Raw genomic sequence first — 17720 nt, 5'->3', positions numbered from 1 at the left:
TAAAGGAGGGGAGACAGACAGTTATAAAAATACCAGTTCAGGAAGTAAGCTACTGATACTGTCCTGCTGGAAGAGCTGCAACAATCTGAAGTTAAAGTACTTGTTGACATATAAAGATGTTTTATTGTGTTTTTTTTTTTATTTATGAATTTATGTCTTTTGTTTCAGTGTTTCAAATATGTACAGGTCACGCTTCAGGAGAGTGAAATGTGATTTGGATCTGACCCACTATCAGTCTAAAACATGCATAGGGAATGAGTTTAACTGCAAGTATGTTGTGCGTTGTTTAACATATATGCAAAGTCTTTCACTGTAAAAAAAAATGGCTCACTTGGTGGTAAAATCAAGCAGCAACTTCCAGGGCTGTAAGTGAAGCCAACATGGAAGTGCTGAAAACTGCAGTTCATTGAATGACCACTTGAGGCAGGCACTGTAGAGCCCTATGTTAACAAGCCTAACTTTACAGCAGACATAAACATGTTATACAACTCACCCAGTAACAGTTAGTTGCATAGTTAAGGTTGGGCCACTGACTGACAGGCTGTCTGCGAGGTGTAACTGCAGTCTATGAGTCACATCCATCCATTGCTCCAAAGCTCCACCATCTCATCTACATTTGGTCACCTCTGGCTCCAAAAAACAAGATGGCAACAGCCAAAATTATAAACTCGAGGCTCCAAAATGGGCGACATCACATAGGCTATGTATATTATTTGGGTATAATGGAAGAAAAATGAATGCTAACTAAGAGACCGGAATTAAAGACGTCTGATGTATGAAACTTAAAGTTCACAAGTATGTGACAAATGTTATGTCACATACAGCATGCCGTGTATGTCAAGGACAACTGCTGCACTTGATAATGATCGTGAACTATCCCAGTAACAGTTTAGTCATGCATAATTAAGGTTGGGCCACTGACTGACAGGCTGTCTGTGAGGTGTCACAACAGTCTATGAGTCACATCCATCCCTTGCTCCAAAGTTCCACCCTTTCATCCAAATCTGGTCACTTCTGGCTCCGAAACCTCCCACCAAAAAACAAGAAGGCAACGGCAAAAATTCCAAATTCGAGGCGCCAAAACAGTCCACAAAACAATAGGTAATGTTACATAGGCTACGTCCATTATTTGAGTAAAATAGAAGAAAAATCACCACTAACTAAGAGACTGGAATTAAAGACGTCTGATTCATGAAACAAGCTGTTGCTGTCTGGTTTGTTATCGATTCAACGATCATTTATCAAGTGCTGCTGCTGTAATTGAATTTAATTTGGACTTTCACCCTGTGTTTGTATCCCATGTGAAACCAAAAGTGAAGCTGACATACAGTCAGGTCCATAATTATTTGGACAATGATACAGTTGTTGTCATTTTGGCTCTGTACACCACCACAATGGGTTTTAAATGAAACAATTAATACCTGCTTAAAGTGCAGACTCTCAGCTTTCATTTAAGGCTTTTTTCAAAAATGTAGTATGAACCGTGTAGGAATGACAACCATTTCTTCACACAGTCCCCCAACTTTAAGGGCTCATAAGTATTTGGACAAACTAACATAATCATCAATTAAACAGTCAGTTTTAATACTTGGTTGCAAATCCTTTACAGTCAATGACTGCCTGAAGTGTTGGACACATAGGCATCATCAGATGCTGGGTTTCTTCCCTGGTGATGCTCTGCCAGCCCTTTACTGCAGCCGTCTGCACTTCCTGCTTGTGTTTTGGATGTTTTGCCCTCAGTTTTGGCTTCAGCAAGAGAAACGCATGTTCAATTGGATTCAGGTCAGATGATATGACTTGGCCGCTGCAGAACATTCCACTCCTTTGCCTTAAAAATGTCTTTGGCTGCTTTTGCAATATGCTTCAGGTCAATGTCCATCTGCACTGTGAAGCATCGTCCAATGAGTTTTGAAGCATTTAATTGAATCTAAGCAGATAATGGTGCCCCAAACACTTCAGCTTTCATCCTGCTGCTCTTGTAAGCAAGACAAGATTTCACTAGAATAAATACAGAGGGTTTATCACAAGATGCAAACCATTGGTTAGCCTTAAAAATGGAAGGCCAGATTAGAGTTTGTCAAAAACCATCTAATAAGCCTGTACAGTTGTGGAACAGCATACTATGGACAGATAAAACAAAGATCAACTACCAGAATGATGGGAAGACAAGAGAAGGAAGAAGGGAAGGAACTGCTCATGATCCAAAGCACACCACCTCATCAGTGAAGCATGGTGGAGGTACTGTTATGTCATGGCCATGTATGGCTGCCAGTGGAACTGGTTCTCTTGTATTTATTGATGATGTGACTGCTGACAAGAGCAGCAGGATGAAAGCTGAAGTGTTTGGGGCACCATTATCTGCTCAGATTCAACCAAATGCTTCAAAAGTCATTGGACGATGTTTCACAGTGCAGATGGACATTGACCTGAAGCATACTGCAAAAGCAACCAAAGACATTTTTAAGGCAAAGAAGTGGAATGTTCTGCAATGGCCAAGTCATATCATCTGACCTGAATCCAATTGAGCATGTGTTTCTCTTGCTGAAGCCAAAACTGAGGGCAAAACACCCAAAACACAAGCAGGAAGTGCAGACGGCTGCAGTAAAGGGCTGGCAGAGCATCACCAGGGAAGAAACCCAGCATCTGATGATGCCTATGTGTCCAACACTTCAGGCAGTCATTGACTGTAAAGGATTTGCAACCAAGTATTAAAACTGACTGTTTAATTGATGATTATGTTAGTTTGTCCAAATACTTATGAGCCCTTAAAGTCGGGGGACTGTGTGAAGAAATGGTTGTCATTCCTACACGGTTCATACTACATTTTTTGAAAAAAGCCTTAAATGAAAGCTGAGAGTCTGCACTTTAAGCAGGTATTAATTGTTTCATTTAAAACCCATTGTGGTGGTGTACAGAGCCAAAATGATGACAACTGTATCATTGTCCAAATAATTATGGACCTGACTGTACATGGCATGCTGTATGTCATGTAACACTTGTCACATACTTGTGAATTTTACGTTATGTTACAACCGTAGTTATTTTAACCCAAATCATGATACTTTATCCAAACCTAAGCAGTTTTGTTGCTGAAATCTCCTTTTTTGTGTGAAGATGTTTATTTTAAAAAGACACTTTGCATGTAAAAAGTGGGAACTAACACATCTAAATTTGTTGCTAGATGGGTACCTGGAGCATCATAGTTTGATGCGTAGGGCGACTGACCAAGCTGAAATATTTGACATTATGGAAGTGAAAACATGTTGGCCACAGAAACTGCAGCACGTTGTCTTTGACTGTATGAACTATACTGGGCTGTTAAACAGTCTGTTTAGCAAGATGAGACAGAGCTAGTTTATAAACTGTTGCCTTGAGAGGAGGAACATGTTACACCCTGTAAAAAATGCAAAAGAATTACTAGTTCTATATTGATTAAATTTACTGTGTCAAATGAATATTTTCTCTATCAAAATCACACTTGTATATCTGCAATTATCTTTGAAATATCTCTTAACCAATCACAGCCTTTCATTTCAAACTGCCCTTTTCAAAGAAAGATGGGGATTTTACTAGGTCACTGGTCGGTGGCAACACCACTATAAGCGGATGTTCAGTTACTAAGTAATAAGTCCTTTGAAAGAGGTAGAGAGCCTTGGATTTAATGGCTGCTTAGAGATTTATGGACACGTTAAAAACTGCAGTCAGAGGCTCTTTGATGCCACTTTGTTACAACCACCCAGGCATTCTTCTTTCTCTTTGTGCATAGAAAGCACCAGTAGATCAAACAAAACCATAGTGGACTACTTTATTGGTGCATAATAGGCATTATAAAAATGAAATGTACATGTTCACACCACACTGGATGACACAATCAGATAAGATGTTGTTAACAGTTTTCCTCTGCTTCCTCTTTGTCCAGGTTAACCCTCCAAGGGACTTTTTTTCCCGTATTCCATGTACTCAAACAGACACACCACAAAAACAAAGTAAAATGACAGAGACATCTTGAAAGTAGAAGCTGCTGCCTCCCTTTGGACAGAGGAGTGAACAGCAGACAGAGGAGCTGACCTGACGAGAGTTCAACTTTTTCTTTCATGTCAGGCTACAATATTTAAAAGTTGCAAAATCCAGACCTGTCAGATACGTCATATATCATAGTACTTGCTCTTAAACTGACTCCTCTTTGTTGCCCTTCCCAACTCTGCCCACACCAATTTCACATAAACATCTCTGTGATCTCCTCTGAACAAAAAAACCTTATATGTTCACATTTACAATCGGCCTTCAGTCTGATTCACAGAACACACACAGACTGGAAATGACAGAGCTTCTCTCAGAGCCGACCTCAGCCTGTATTTCGCACAGCCTCTTCAGTTTTAACCTCAATTCTATTTGTTTTGAGAAATGTTATTTCTTAAAGTAACAGAACACCTAAAAGGCACAGTTCATTACCTCATGAACTCTGTATTTATCTAACATCAGCGAGTGTCATGAAATGATGCTGGTGTCTGATTTCTTGTGGGATGACTGACCTGAGTTATATCAGGGGTCACATGCCTCACACGTTGTGTGTTTCCTTATTAAAGTGATTTAATTGCAAGTATGTGACAAAGTGTGCGTCAGGTTTTTTCACTGTCTGTGTACACACCGGTCAACAACAGCACTGAGGAATGCAGAAGGCCTGCTATAAAACTGAATACAGCTACAGTGAAGCACATAAAGGATTCTGCTTTTTACACACACATCTCTACCTACCATGTGAGAGAAAAGAAAATTGTTACTAAATGATACAAAGAGAGTCACCAAGAATTGATAATATGTTGTTAGCTGAAGCAACAAGTTGAAAGTTTTTCCAGTTTTACACACAGTTTCAGTTCCACACAGTGCCAACCTCTTCCTCTGGAAGTTTACGGCCTCACAAAACCTCAAACTGTTTTCTTTGCCATGATTGCAATTTTGAGCAAATCTGAAAGTGAGTTTGTGTGTGTGTGGATCAAAATAATGACCAACAGAACACAAAGAGCGAATTGGTAGTAGTAGTGATATATTGATGTTCCAGGTGTCTTGTGGCATATATGTCCCTTTTATTACGTATGTGAGGATATTGCAGGCTTATGGGAATGATGTGGAGGTCTGTTGGTAAATGAGAGCTTTAGATGTAGCCTATGTTTTATGCTGTGATTGTGTCCATTGTAATGAAGTGTTTTACATGTTTTGCTTTGGAACCCCCTTGAAAAGACTGTTCGAGACTGTTTATCTCAAGGGGCTATCCACTAAACTTTTTTGAATTATGACTATAGAGGGGATCTCAAACTACCCACAAGGATTTCCTCCCCAGTCTTAGTAATAATAAAATTTTCCAGCCAGGCTGCGAAACCAGAGCATAAACATTGGCTCTTTATGTCACATTTAACAGACCGTGCAACTTGTCAACACACTAAAGCTGTGATGAACAGCACTCTAAAATAACTGTAACAGACACCAAAATGTCTCCCTCCAAAACTCAAGCAAAGGTTGACCCCAAATATAGACAGTTTCAACACATGCAGACAAATGATAATTATTTTAATTTAAAGTCTTCCTTCCAGTCCAACCCTGTCTCCTAGAAATTACTTGTTTATGTTACTGACCTGCTTTCTTAATCACGTTGTTGTGGCAATGTAAAAATTGGAGGACATTGACACTTCAGGTTAGCAAACAGATTCCTGTTTTAGATTTAGGCAACAAATGCACTTTGGCTGTGATTGGGAAAGATCATGATTTTTGTTAAGTGTTAATGAAAATAATGGAACAAAAAAAGAATGCTGTTGTCTGTAAGAGTGGATACTGTGTTGTGAGATTGGCTATTTTGGTGGAAATACATTGTCAGTGAACACTGATACGTTCAGTATCAACGTGTTAATTTTCATATTAGTTTTGTTTGAATGGATTAGATAGTCTAATGGATTAGACTTAGATTGAGCCGTTTAAATCTTCATACGGAGTGGATCCCTTTCCACAGAGTCTGCCATGTAGTTCTACAGTCGCCTAATATGGACAAACCAAACCACTGACCTAGTTATGGCCATTTGCATTTTAATGTTGAGCACCATAGTTCTCCTACATAATTAGCACATGGAATAAGTTTCAGATCTGCAACCTCACCGCAATATGCCACTAAATCCTCCACACTAGACCTTTAATCATCTTTCACACAGTAAAACGGACACAGTTGAGTAACGACATTCTAGATATTTTTTTGGACTCCAGCAGCATGTCAGCCATACTTTGCGAAGGTGTAATACAACAAAATAACTGAGCACAAGACCAAATTTGGTCCGTCGGAAATTTCTGTCAGAGGTATCGTCATTCAAAACAGACTGAGTCATCTTTCACTCAGGACGTTACTCCACCCTCCTGCTGCATGAGGTGAAACTGAAAATGGGGGAGGGGTAATTATCAGAGGGAAGATGAAGTAAATAAATGTTATGTTACTATAATTTTTCTCTGATAAGATGCCTATATTGTGTTAAATTGTGTGTTTTATCATGCATGTGGTGCTACATGTAAAGCAGTTTCACCTGCTTTCTTTTGTTAGACTTAATGAGACAGAATGGGTGGGGGAGGGTAAACAGGTTATGGGTTTGTGGAGTTTGGGGGAGTGGAGCTGAAGAGCAGGGACTGATGATGGTTAGCTGTTTTTCCTCCATGGCCCCTCCTCTCTCAGAGGGAGGAGATCATATGTACCTGTTCCTCTGAATCCTCTCCCATTCAGTAAACTCACCTGACTGACAAAGGACTTGCCTCCATCACAGAAGGAGACAAACAACTCACAGGCTCACGTCACTGCCAGAGAGGAATTACAGTCTACAGAGAGGCTTTCAAGTCAAGAACAACTCAAAGAACAAATCAGCCGTCAACGATGGTGTCCGCTGGGCTACAAATCCTGGGTGCAGCCCTGGGAATCCTGGGCTGGATTGGTGCCATCATCGTGTGCGCCATTCCCATGTGGAAGGTCACTGCCTTCATCGGCAGCAACATCGTGACCTCGCAGACGTCATGGGAAGGTATTTGGATGAGCTGCGTGCACCAGAGCACGGGCCAGATGCAGTGTAAAGTCTATGACTCCATGCTGGCCCTCAGCCCTGACCTCCAGGCCGCCCGGGCCCTGACCATCGTCGCCATCGTGGTGGGCATCATGGCTATCCTGCTCTCCGTAGCTGGGGGGCAATGCACCAATTGTGTGGAGGATCAGGTGTCCAAGTCCAAGGTGGGCATTGCAGCTGGAGTTATGTTCATCATTGCTGGGATCCTCTTAGCCATCCCTGTCTGCTGGACGGCCCACACCATCATCCAAGACTTCTACAACCCACTGATGGTCAGCGCCCAGAAGAGAGAGCTGGGTGCTGCACTCTACATCGGGTGGGGGGCGGCTGCCTTGATGCTGATCGGAGGAGGAATGCTCTGTTGCCACTGTCCCTCTAAGGATGACGACTCCTACACTGCAAGGTACAAAGCAGGCAGATCTGAGGCCTCAGCACCAGCGTCCGGGAAAGACTATGTCTGAAACAGATCTAGAAGTCAGTAAATATCTTCCACAAAGCAATGTTTACTGGGACAGATGCACTGGTGCTGCTGGGTTTTGAGTGTTGATATTTCAGGATGTTACTTGAGCAAAAAGTATTCCTGAGTTTTACTCCTCATGAGAGTGTTTGGATGAAATCAGCAGCAAGAAGGGAACCACACCCAAAGAGGAAATTAAATTTTATATGTTAACACAGTCATTTGTGTATGTATGATTTATGATATGAATATTAGTCATTTGTAAGTCTTTTCTGAGTGGTATGAATATTCTATAACCTAAGTTGAAATGCTGTATGTGGGTTATTTTTGTAAACCATGTCTATGAGATTCATGATGTGTCACTTAAATTGTAAATAAATATTTTGTTTACAAATGAGAGATCACTTGTGCTTGCCTTTTATTTTCACATGCATTCACACAACAGCTGTTAAACATGTTTCATCCAGTGGTCTTAAAACAAAGCAAATCACCATATCATCAAATTCTAATTGCAACTTTTATTGTATTCTTTGTTTTTTATATACTTTTTGACACATTTAGCGACACAGAATTGTCTCTTCACCCCCGCATTACATCAAAACAAGGACCCTTTTTCCAAACAAAACACCCTCAGACAGTTTGAGAAGCATCTATTGTCTGACATTCTTGTAGATCAGGTTTAGGTGTGGCAGAAAAAAAAAAGAGGCAAGGTGGTTGGAAACAGGTCTTTGTTTAAACTGTGAGCCTACGGGCAAAGGTGTTTGTGCTTTATACAGACTCACAGGACCAATTTTTCATTTGTTAAGAGAGCACATAGTATGTCAGGAAATATCCACATCCCTTTGCTTCGATCTTGTAAAGTTAACAGCATTTCCTGCCTCGAGGAATCTATTTTGACCGATCTGATGCAAGTCCCTTAATTAAATATGCAAACCTTAATACAATAGTGTGTCTGAGATTGAGTGACTGATTTTAATTGCATTTTTAAGAACTTTGTCAACTTTTTCCTGTTTTAGAAACATCCACTTCCTGATCTGTTTTTAGTTGAATATGCTGACCCCAACTCTTAAGTCTAGAGTTTGTGTTTGCTCAAGGCTTGATCTGTGTGAATGGGTTGGTATGTGTTTGTGTGCGAGCACAGGTGGGATCTGGAGCCATTGTTCCCAGTCTCAAAGTCTTGCTTGAGGTAACAAAGCTTGTATGTGTGGGAACAATGAACAGAGAGAGAACAAGGTTTGTGGATATCAGATCTCAGTTTTCCCCTTTTGTCTGGGAGCACAGAAACTCCACCCTGAAAGTCTGAACCACAATGGGAATCAGTTATCTTCTCACAGTGTGACCTCGCAGCATCAGAGCACAGCAAACACTTCCTCAAGCAGGTGTGAGAGTGGAGGAGTATGTGAGAGCAGCTATAACCCCTGTTGGGTTTTTATGCACTCGCAATCTTAAAACCTTCAAGACGTGAGCATTTCTGTAAGAGCGACTTATTCCAGTGTAGAGGTTGAGTCCTGGCTGCAGTGGCGCTATCATGGCTTCTCAGGGCCTCCAGATCATGGGTGTGCTGCTCGCCTTCATCGGCTGGCTGGGCACCATCATCACCTGCGCTATGCCCATGTGGAGAGTCACCGCTTTCGTTGGGGCGAACATCGTCACGGCCCAGGTGATCTGGGAAGGCTTGTGGATGAACTGCGTGGTCCAGAGCACGGGCCAGATGCAGTGTAAAGTGTACGACTCCATGCTGGCTCTGCCTCAAGACCTGCAGGCTGCCAGGGCCATGGTGGTCGTCTCTGTGATCGTCGGGGTGTTCGGTATCCTCATGGCTGTAGTAGGAGGAAAGTGCACCAACTGCATGGAGGACGAAGTGGCCAAAGCCAAAGCCTGCATCGTGTCCGGAGTGATCTTCATAATAGCCGCCTTGCTGATCATGATCCCAGTGTCGTGGTCAGCTCACGCAGTGGTCAGGGACTTTTATAACCCCCTGGTGGTCGCGGCTCAGAGGAGGGAGCTGGGGGCTGCACTCTATATCGGATGGGGCTCTGCTGGGCTGCTGCTGCTGGGAGGAGGCCTGCTCTGCAACAACTGCCCCCCAAAAGATGACACAAGACCCTACATGCCTGCCAAGTTTGCCCCTGTAAGAACCGTATCTTCAAACGTGGACTATGTGTGAGTTTTTTGGGCTAGAACTGCAGAATAAAATGTCTCAGTGATTTTTATTAAAATTTGTAAAGGCTCCCATGAAAAGTTTCACAGAAGGATCTGTTTCTCAAAAATGTTGATGCTAAGGCTGACATGAGCGAGAAAGCGGTGTAATAAAGAAGAAAAAGCTTCTCAGTCTTTGAAATATTTCACAAACTCTATCAACAATTTGGACCATTAAAGGTACAAAAGACAGCCCAGTAAAGTTGTTGTCTGGTAGTTGATTTTTTTTCCAGATAAAATGTGTACCAACAAAAGGTTGACATATGCTGTCAATTATCATTTTTCACAAAGAAATGTATTTTTTCTCCTTCTTTTGTTACAAATAAATATTTTCCCTATTGTGAATCTGAAGGCTGAAAACCTGTAACATTTCTCTGAAACAATATTATTTTTCGGGACAACATGCCCACTATCAAGAATTGTTTTCTTCATAAAGGGAGTGATGCTCTAAACCTGAATACATACTGTACATCCTTTATTAAATTTCTCTGATTTATAAGTTATTGTCTAGACTGCTGCCTAGAGAAGTTGTGAAAGCCAAACAATTTGGATGAATTCAGATTTTGATATTAGACAATGTGCTTGAATCCGGTTGTAAAGTGTTTTTTAGTCATGCATTTTAGTCACTATCTTTAAACCGTCAGAAATAAAGCTTCTTTGTTCATACATTCCTCTCTGCTGTTCACTCTGCACCTGCAGACAACACTGTAATAAAACTGAAACTGAACTTCTCAATAAACGTGATAAGGCATTCAGGAATCTGGGGGAGTAGACTCCTGGGAATTTACTGTATCTGCCTGAGATGTTTGCCATGGTGTAATCCTCCGCCCTTGTATTAAGATGGTAATTTAGGGTTTCTGTCCTGAGTAAAATGGACGTCACTGCCAGAGACAACAGTGCGCTGTGTATGCTCCGATTCATGTTGCTAAGGAACTGTTTTATATCTCCAAAGAATGGATATTTACACTTTGCCCAGTGAGAACACATCTGCCAAGTCTTGTCAGCTTGATCTATCCTGAACCTCTTTAATGGTTTTCAGTTTAAACCAGTCTGACAAGAAAAAACAATACGTCCCTGTAATATTTCACTTCAGGTCTGTTTTCATTTTGGCCACTCGGATGAGAGCAGGCCAAAGAAGTGTTCAGATCTTTCACTTTGGTAACAGCAGCAGTACCGCAAAATAGTAAATTACAAGTAAAAGTCCTGTATTAAAATTATATTTACTTCACAGTAAAAGTACAGAAGTATTATCAACAAAGTGTATTAAAATATCAAATGTAAAGGTACTCATTCTGCAGAACAACCACTGCCAAAAGCATACACAGGAAAGGAAAATACCAAAAAGCCTTTATTAAAGTGGCTGAATCATTAAAAGACTGTGTGCTTCATGTGTTGTATATTGGGTTGTAATGTGAATGTAGGAGCAACATTTTAATGTTTAAGTTGGTCAAGGTGGAGCTAAATTAAACTATTTTATATAGTCAAGTCAATTTCATTCATATAGCCCAATATCACAAACCACAAGGAGCTTTAAAATCCATACGGCATACAACATCCTCTATCCTTAGATCCTGTGAGATAGTTTAATCTCTAAAAATGTATCACGCCATCTAAGTTTAACATCATTTTGTGTGTAAAATCTTAATATTTAACAAAAAAAAAAAGCTATAGCAGTTAAATAAGTAATGGGTGAAAAGTGCAATATTTCCCCTTGAAATGTGGCATAGAATAATAGTTTAAGATAAGTATCGTAAATTGATTATGTAAAAACAGTACTCAAGTAAATGTACTTTATATTCCACCAGATCAGGCATATCAAAAAAACATTGCTGACAAAAATTCAGTTTATTGTCTGAATGAAAACAAATCACACGATGAATACATGACTTTTTCTGAAGTGCTTATGTTGCACAAAAGAAGATGAATGAAAACATCAGAAGAGTCTGAGAGTGAATTAATATCGAAATTATAACAAAACAAAACAAACAAATTAAGCTTCAATCTTAACTTCATGTTGCATTATTGTAACATGGCACATGTCTTATAGGGTCTCTTGCATGTCACAGAAACAAAAGGCCACAATGTGTTAGTCAAAAGTTAGTCACAATGCAAATCAGAAATTGATAAGCAACAGGTTTGTGCTGTATGTAAAGTCAGGTGCTTTTCAAAGGGTGCTGCTTCTCATGTAATGCAGCTACTCAGACAAATTCCTTCCCGGGCGTTGTGGATTTAGGCGCAGAGTACTTTGCTCCATTATACCGGTCTCCTCCTGTCGGGCACTGACAGCAGAGGAGAGTACCACCGATCAGCAGTAGTCCTGATGCTCCCCAGCCCATGTACAAACACGCACCCAGTTCCCTCCTCTGGGCGTCTGGGACCATGGGGTTGTAGAAGTCCTTTATGATAGTATTAGCAGGCAGAGACACAGTCACCAGACACAGAGCTCCACTCAGGATGAAGAAAACACCTGCGGACATGGCCACTCTGGCTTTTGCTACCTTGTCCCCAACACAGGTGGTGCATTTCCCTCCGACCACAGACAGCAGCAGGCCGAACAGAGAGAACAGGATGGCGATGACCACCATAGCCCGAGCCGCCTGGAGGTCCGGAGGCAGGGCCAACAGGGAGTCGTAGACCTTGCACTGCATCTGGCCAGTGCTCTGCACCACACAGGTCATCCACAGTCCTTCCCAGATAGTCTGAGCCACCACGATGTTGTTCCCGATGAAAGCAGACACCTTCCACAGAGGCAGCATACAGATCAGTATGTTTCCAATCCATCCCAGCACCGCCAGCCCGACGCCCAGAATCTGCAGCCCTAAAGATGCCATTGCTGTTCGGTGGTGCTCCTTGTCTTTCTTGCTGTCTCAGTTCTAAACTGGGCTGCCAACTGAAAGCTCTCCCACTGAGGCAAAGTTTTATATGACCCACAGATGCCTCGAAGCAGCCCCCGCCTCTGGGTGAGCTTTGGCTTCATTGCTCAGATGTAAACATCCATCATGCTGCCTTTGGGTTCAGAGGTGTTTCTCTCCTACAAAGAGGCCCTGTGGTGCCCCAGCAGAGCTCTGAGAGAGAAACCAAGCTTAAACAGTGTGGCTCAGTCAAAAGCTTGTTACAGTAAATGTCTGATGTTGTAAAAACTGAAACATGAAAAACTAACTTAATAGAGTGAAAAAATACTGTACAATATGGACTTTGTTTAAAATATTAATATCAAGTCTTTTGCAAACCAGTAATGTCAAACAATAATGGGTTATTAATAGGATGTGGATCCAAGCAGGGGCCTCAGTATGTTGAGAGACTGAAAAGCTCTGCCTGTATGAAAAGTAGAAACGTTAATTCGGTTAAAAATATATATATATTTTAATATTATTAAACCTTGTTTAACTATATAATCTCATTTTCATCAGCGTGTGTGTGTGTTTCATATCCACATATCTGTGTTAAGGAGGAAAATAAATACAAAAAAGGGAGTATAAACTGATGCAGTGCTCATCTTGAGGTTGTCACAGTAACCAATAAACCACCTGCTAGTACAGGCCGAATGTACAAGACACTGAGTCAGCTCTAGCACCACATGTTGCACTTGACAGTTTGTGGAAACTATCAATACGCAAAAAAATCAGAACAGCTAAATCAGGCAAAGTGTCTACAGCAAGGATACTTGATTTGCCCAGGAGCCACTTTTGCAAAATGACAAGAGACCAGGGGACAGTCAGTAAACAAACATTAATATTATTTATCAGTGTGTATAATAAATTAATTGCCTGTTTTCAACCTTTTGACATTTGCTGTCCTCACTCATCTTTGCCCAGAGGCAAATCCAGTCGCAGCAGCCCCACACAGGTCAGATACACAGTAGGATTGCTGGGATTTGAGGACGTTCCTGGACCTCTGCTGGTAGGTCTGGGGAATCCTCCCCTGCACTTGTTTTTTAATGTATGAGAAAAGCTCTACTTTAAGGCTCTTTATATATATATATATATATATATATATGTATATATTAATTGTAAATGGGCTGCACTTGTATAGCACCTTTCTAGTCATCCGATCACATAAAGCACCTTTTACACAAGTTACATTCACATTCATATCAAGGCTACCACACAAGGTGCCACCTGCTACTCAGTTTTTAACACACTCACACAGTGACAGATCAGCCATAGGGAGCAATTTGGGGTCCAGTGTCTTGCTCAAGAATACTTCAACATACAGACTGGAGAAGCCAGGGATTGAACCACAGATCTTCCAATTAGTGGACAACCTACTCTACCTCGTGAGCCATAGCCACTCTAGATTTCAGACCTGGTGGATATGGCAACACCTGTAGTTACTGTGGCAACAGTAAATGTGTTTTAATACTACAGGTCACAGAGTTCAGACAGTAATTGGCCTTTTTCTAGCATGCTGCACATGGCACAAGTCTGTGGACAGTGAAACGGTTACCTCGCTAAATAGGAGGTGTGCCGCCTGTCGCCTGCAGCTCTTCAACTGACAACTCACTGTTCCTCCTTGTTCAGTTACTCTATGCAAATGCCGAAAATGACTGTTGTCTTGTTTTGTAGATACATTCTTGATGAATGACAGCAGTAAGTGCTAACTCACTGACAAACACTGCATGGCCAGTGAGTACTTCACAATAAAAGTCAGCCTATGTCTCTCCTCCAAAATGCTTTTAATGTGAAGGTGCAGCAGGAGGAAATGTTCAGTTTGCATTAGCAGTAACATAATGCAAGTTCATAATATTGCAAATACATTAATATTGCAGTACTTTAATCAGTGGGCTATAGGTTCAGTCACCATTGTGTTATTGATTGGGAGCCAGTGTGATAAGCTATAAGATGTAGTTAATTATTATTAAACTTTATTCTGTCTTATAGAAGTTTACTAAAAGCTCGAAATATAAAACTTAACATGTTTTTATTTGGTAAAATACTAACATCTAGGCCTACACTATATGTTCCTGTAGGGATTTGCTGTTTTAATATCATCTCATATTTACTCTCTGTGGAATATCTCCAGGACTATCCTTCATATTTTTACTGTCTTTGTTTTGATACATCTTTGTTGTTCATTCTGATACAGATGTTTGGCACATGTTCAAAAACTCAGATCAGCATGAGTAAGAACAAACAAACCCAACAGGTCAACTGAGGCTCACTGTTAATCAGCACAGGTGGAGTCACTCTGCTTGATTGCTGCACTGGTGAAAGAGCATGAAATAAGGTGGCATGCAGGCAGCCATCAATACAATGTAATGTTTAAGGTCTGTAGAGACACTTCAGAATGTAAAACAAGATAATATTTTCAGTCTTGTTACATAATGCAAAAAAAGAAAGAAAATACATCCTACCACGTCTTATTTCTTCTCATGAGTCAGATGAAAGCTGAACAATAAATCATCACATGCACTTTAAATAAAAGGGCACATGCCTTTCTTCATGTTTTGCTTATACTTCACAAATCAAGAGAAAAAAAATAATGGAGAGTAAATTAGATAATAGAAATTATTTCAGATTAATAAACAAAGTGAACGGGTGGAGATATTTCAGAAATGATTGATGCAGTTTATATTTTCATTTGAAGCAAAACATTTGATATGTGTAAAGCTGCAATCTCAACTTCCACCAGTGTGTTGCTGACAATATGGGGCCAACTTAATGATCACATGTGTTTTCAATATGGACAATTTTGAACACCCAATCAGGAGAGACCACAGCCCTACCACATGAGTAAAAAGGCTGCAGGTGGGAACTCCAATCTCTGCTGTTCATTGCCGCTGCTGCTCAACGTGAGACAAACATGGCGTCTGCAGGTCTTGAGATTTTGGGCATCTTTCTGGCCACCATCGGCTTCCTGGGAGACATCATCATCTGCGCCCTGCCCATGTGGAAGGTGTCTGCATTCATCGGAAACAACATTGTGACAGCGCAGACCTTTTGGGAGGGCCTGTGGATGAACTGTGTGAAGCAGAGCACCGGACAGATGCAGTGCAAGGTTTATGACTCCATGCTGGCCTTGCCCCGTGACCTGCAAGCGGCCCGGGCCCTGGTTGTGATCTCCATCCTGGTCGTCCTCATGGGAATCCTTCTCGCTGTCGCAGGGGGGAAATGCACCAACTGCATTGAAGATGAGGGGGCCAAGAGCAAGGTAGCCATTGCTGCGGGGGTGTTCTTCATCGTTGGTGGTATCCTGTGCCTGATCCCCGTGTGTTGGTCTGCCAATGCGGTCATCAGGAACTTCTACAGCCCCATTTTGAGTGACCCACAGAGGAGAGAGCTCGGAGCATGTATGTTCATCGGTTGGGGATCAGCAGGTCTCCTGTTAATTGGAGGGGCACTTCTCTGTTGCCAGTGTCCACAGAATAAGGATAGCAGGTACTCTGTGAAATATTCTGCCCCACGCTCAACAGCAAGTGGAGGAGCCTATGTTTAAAATGACTGCATGCTTCTCTTGCTCCGAGAAACTGGACTGAACTCAAGTATTGTTTTATAGTCTCAACTTTAATTTCCAGGTGTTTTTAACTGTTTTTAATAAATCAAACTTTTTTATATGATCACTGCCTTTGTTTGTGTGGGAGGTGAAAGACAAAGGTTTTAAGATGGTGGTTTGCTTTAAAGCCTTTAATTCTTGGCTGAATTCAACCTAGTTGGTGCCTCATCCACATTTCCTAAATTCTTTAATTCCAGTGTTAAAGTTGTACCACTTTTTAAAAAAAACTGATCAGTAAATGCCAGCAGGAACTACTCTGCAGTTCATTCTAGGTTAAGTGTTTTAGTGAGTCACTTTAAGTTAACTTTTCATTAAAGGGTCTCTGTAGTGGATGAAAATCTGTCACTTGCCGTCATATTACAGCAGGGTTGGAAACTTTCCACGTGCCACTCATGCAATTGGTCTTTGACAGATGTTTGGACATGGTAGGAAAAGCACGTGTGTTCCACTTAATTATGGAGACATTGTATCTGACATCAGCCTCACTTACTCTGGAGCAGGGCATTGATTTAGAATTGTCTTAACTTTGCATGAACTTTTTTTTTTTTTTTTTTTTGTATCTAGAATGAAGTTTTATCGGCCTCTCTCTCAGAAGACATTTTAACTAACTTTAACAGACTTAAGTGTTCAGTGACCAAGCATGCAAAATACCAGAAACCTAAAATATAAACAAGCTAACTGGAATTCAGACACTTAATTTGCACCTGAGCTTTTCCTGTGACAAGTCAAGAAGAGGGTAAATACAGTGGTTAATTTAATTACACTAATGCTTTTTCTCCCAAGACAGGTCAAGATTTCTTAACAGCTAGCCTGGCTCAGTCCAAAAATAACAACCTTCCTACCATCACCAACAAATGAACCTGGTACATTATGTTTAAGTACAAATGGTCTGCCCATGAAGTAATCTGCCTCACATCCTCCTGTAAATGTTAGGTGGAGGTTGTTACTGTTGGGACAGTTTTTGCGCTAAGCTAACCAGCTAAGCTTTGACATCATTTACTGTAAAGACATGAGTGGTATCAATCTTCTCAGCAAAAACATGATTTCCAAAATATGACACTATTTGTGTGAGTGGTTTAGAGATTAAACAACTCACTCCGTATTCATGAAGTTTAGGACGGGCAGTAGATCTAATTATCTGCAGTATATTTCCAAAACCAGTATGACACTTCTGGAAAGATCTCCTAGTCTTTAAGTTTCTCTAAGGTGCTTCCACACCTATCCCATTTGGTTTGGATAGAATGAACTCACGTCCGTTTGTCTCTGCTGTTTGTTTGTGGTTTGAAAGAAAACGAACCAGTCACAGGATTTTATAATTATGTGACTTTAGCATGAATAATATCAACAACCAATAATAAATCCATCTGCTGACTGTGAAATCTATCTGCATTCTCATAATTGATCCTGATAAAGGCCATGTATATCCCATAACTTATTTGTGCTAATGCATACATGTAACCACAGTAACACATATGCACGTCAGCATG

The 17720-nt window shown here is 41.0% G+C and overlaps 4 protein-coding genes across 4 annotated transcripts; 3 read left to right on the top strand and 1 right to left on the bottom strand.

The window, feature by feature from the left end:
* Positions 1-6745: 6745 nt before the first annotated feature.
* LOC117263587 (claudin-4) lies at positions 6746-7941 on the top strand. Its single transcript, XM_033637124.2, has one exon. The coding sequence runs from the start codon at positions 6902-6904 to the stop codon at positions 7544-7546; it is 645 nt and encodes a 214-aa protein (XP_033493015.1). The 5' UTR covers positions 6746-6901; the 3' UTR covers positions 7547-7941.
* A 798-nt stretch (positions 7942-8739) lies between these two features.
* Positions 8740-10407, top strand: LOC117263490 (claudin-4). The gene has a single exon (XM_033636894.2). It carries the CDS (start codon positions 9071-9073, stop codon positions 9707-9709), a length of 639 nt encoding a protein of 212 aa, XP_033492785.1. The 5' UTR covers positions 8740-9070; the 3' UTR covers positions 9710-10407.
* A 1163-nt stretch (positions 10408-11570) lies between these two features.
* cldn29 (claudin 29) lies at positions 11571-12643 on the bottom strand. Its single transcript, XM_033636921.2, has one exon. The coding sequence runs from the start codon at positions 12570-12572 to the stop codon at positions 11940-11942; it is 633 nt and encodes a 210-aa protein (XP_033492812.1). The 5' UTR covers positions 12573-12643; the 3' UTR covers positions 11571-11939.
* Positions 12644-15490: 2847 nt separating this feature from the next.
* LOC117263789 (claudin-like protein ZF-A89) lies at positions 15491-16297 on the top strand. Its single transcript, XM_033637442.2, has one exon. It carries the CDS (start codon positions 15544-15546, stop codon positions 16174-16176), a length of 633 nt encoding a protein of 210 aa, XP_033493333.1. The 5' UTR covers positions 15491-15543; the 3' UTR covers positions 16177-16297.
* The last annotated feature ends 1423 nt before the right edge of the window (positions 16298-17720 follow it).

The sequence above is a fragment of the Epinephelus lanceolatus genome, chromosome 11 (genome assembly GCF_041903045.1).
Source record: "Epinephelus lanceolatus isolate andai-2023 chromosome 11, ASM4190304v1, whole genome shotgun sequence".
Taxonomy (NCBI): Eukaryota; Metazoa; Chordata; class Actinopteri; order Perciformes; family Serranidae; genus Epinephelus; species Epinephelus lanceolatus.
This window is presented reverse-complemented; position numbering and strand designations above follow the sequence as displayed.

Excerpts from the sequence above, each read along its gene's own strand:
- LOC117263587 (XM_033637124.2), top strand. The coding sequence starts at position 6,902 with ATGGTGTCCGCTGGGCTACAAATCCTGGGTGCAGCCCTGGGAATCCTG.
- LOC117263490 (XM_033636894.2), top strand. The coding sequence starts at position 9,071 with ATGGCTTCTCAGGGCCTCCAGATCATGGGTGTGCTGCTCGCCTTCATC.
- cldn29 (XM_033636921.2), bottom strand. The coding sequence starts at position 12,572 with ATGGCATCTTTAGGGCTGCAGATTCTGGGCGTCGGGCTGGCGGTGCTG.
- LOC117263789 (XM_033637442.2), top strand. The coding sequence starts at position 15,544 with ATGGCGTCTGCAGGTCTTGAGATTTTGGGCATCTTTCTGGCCACCATC.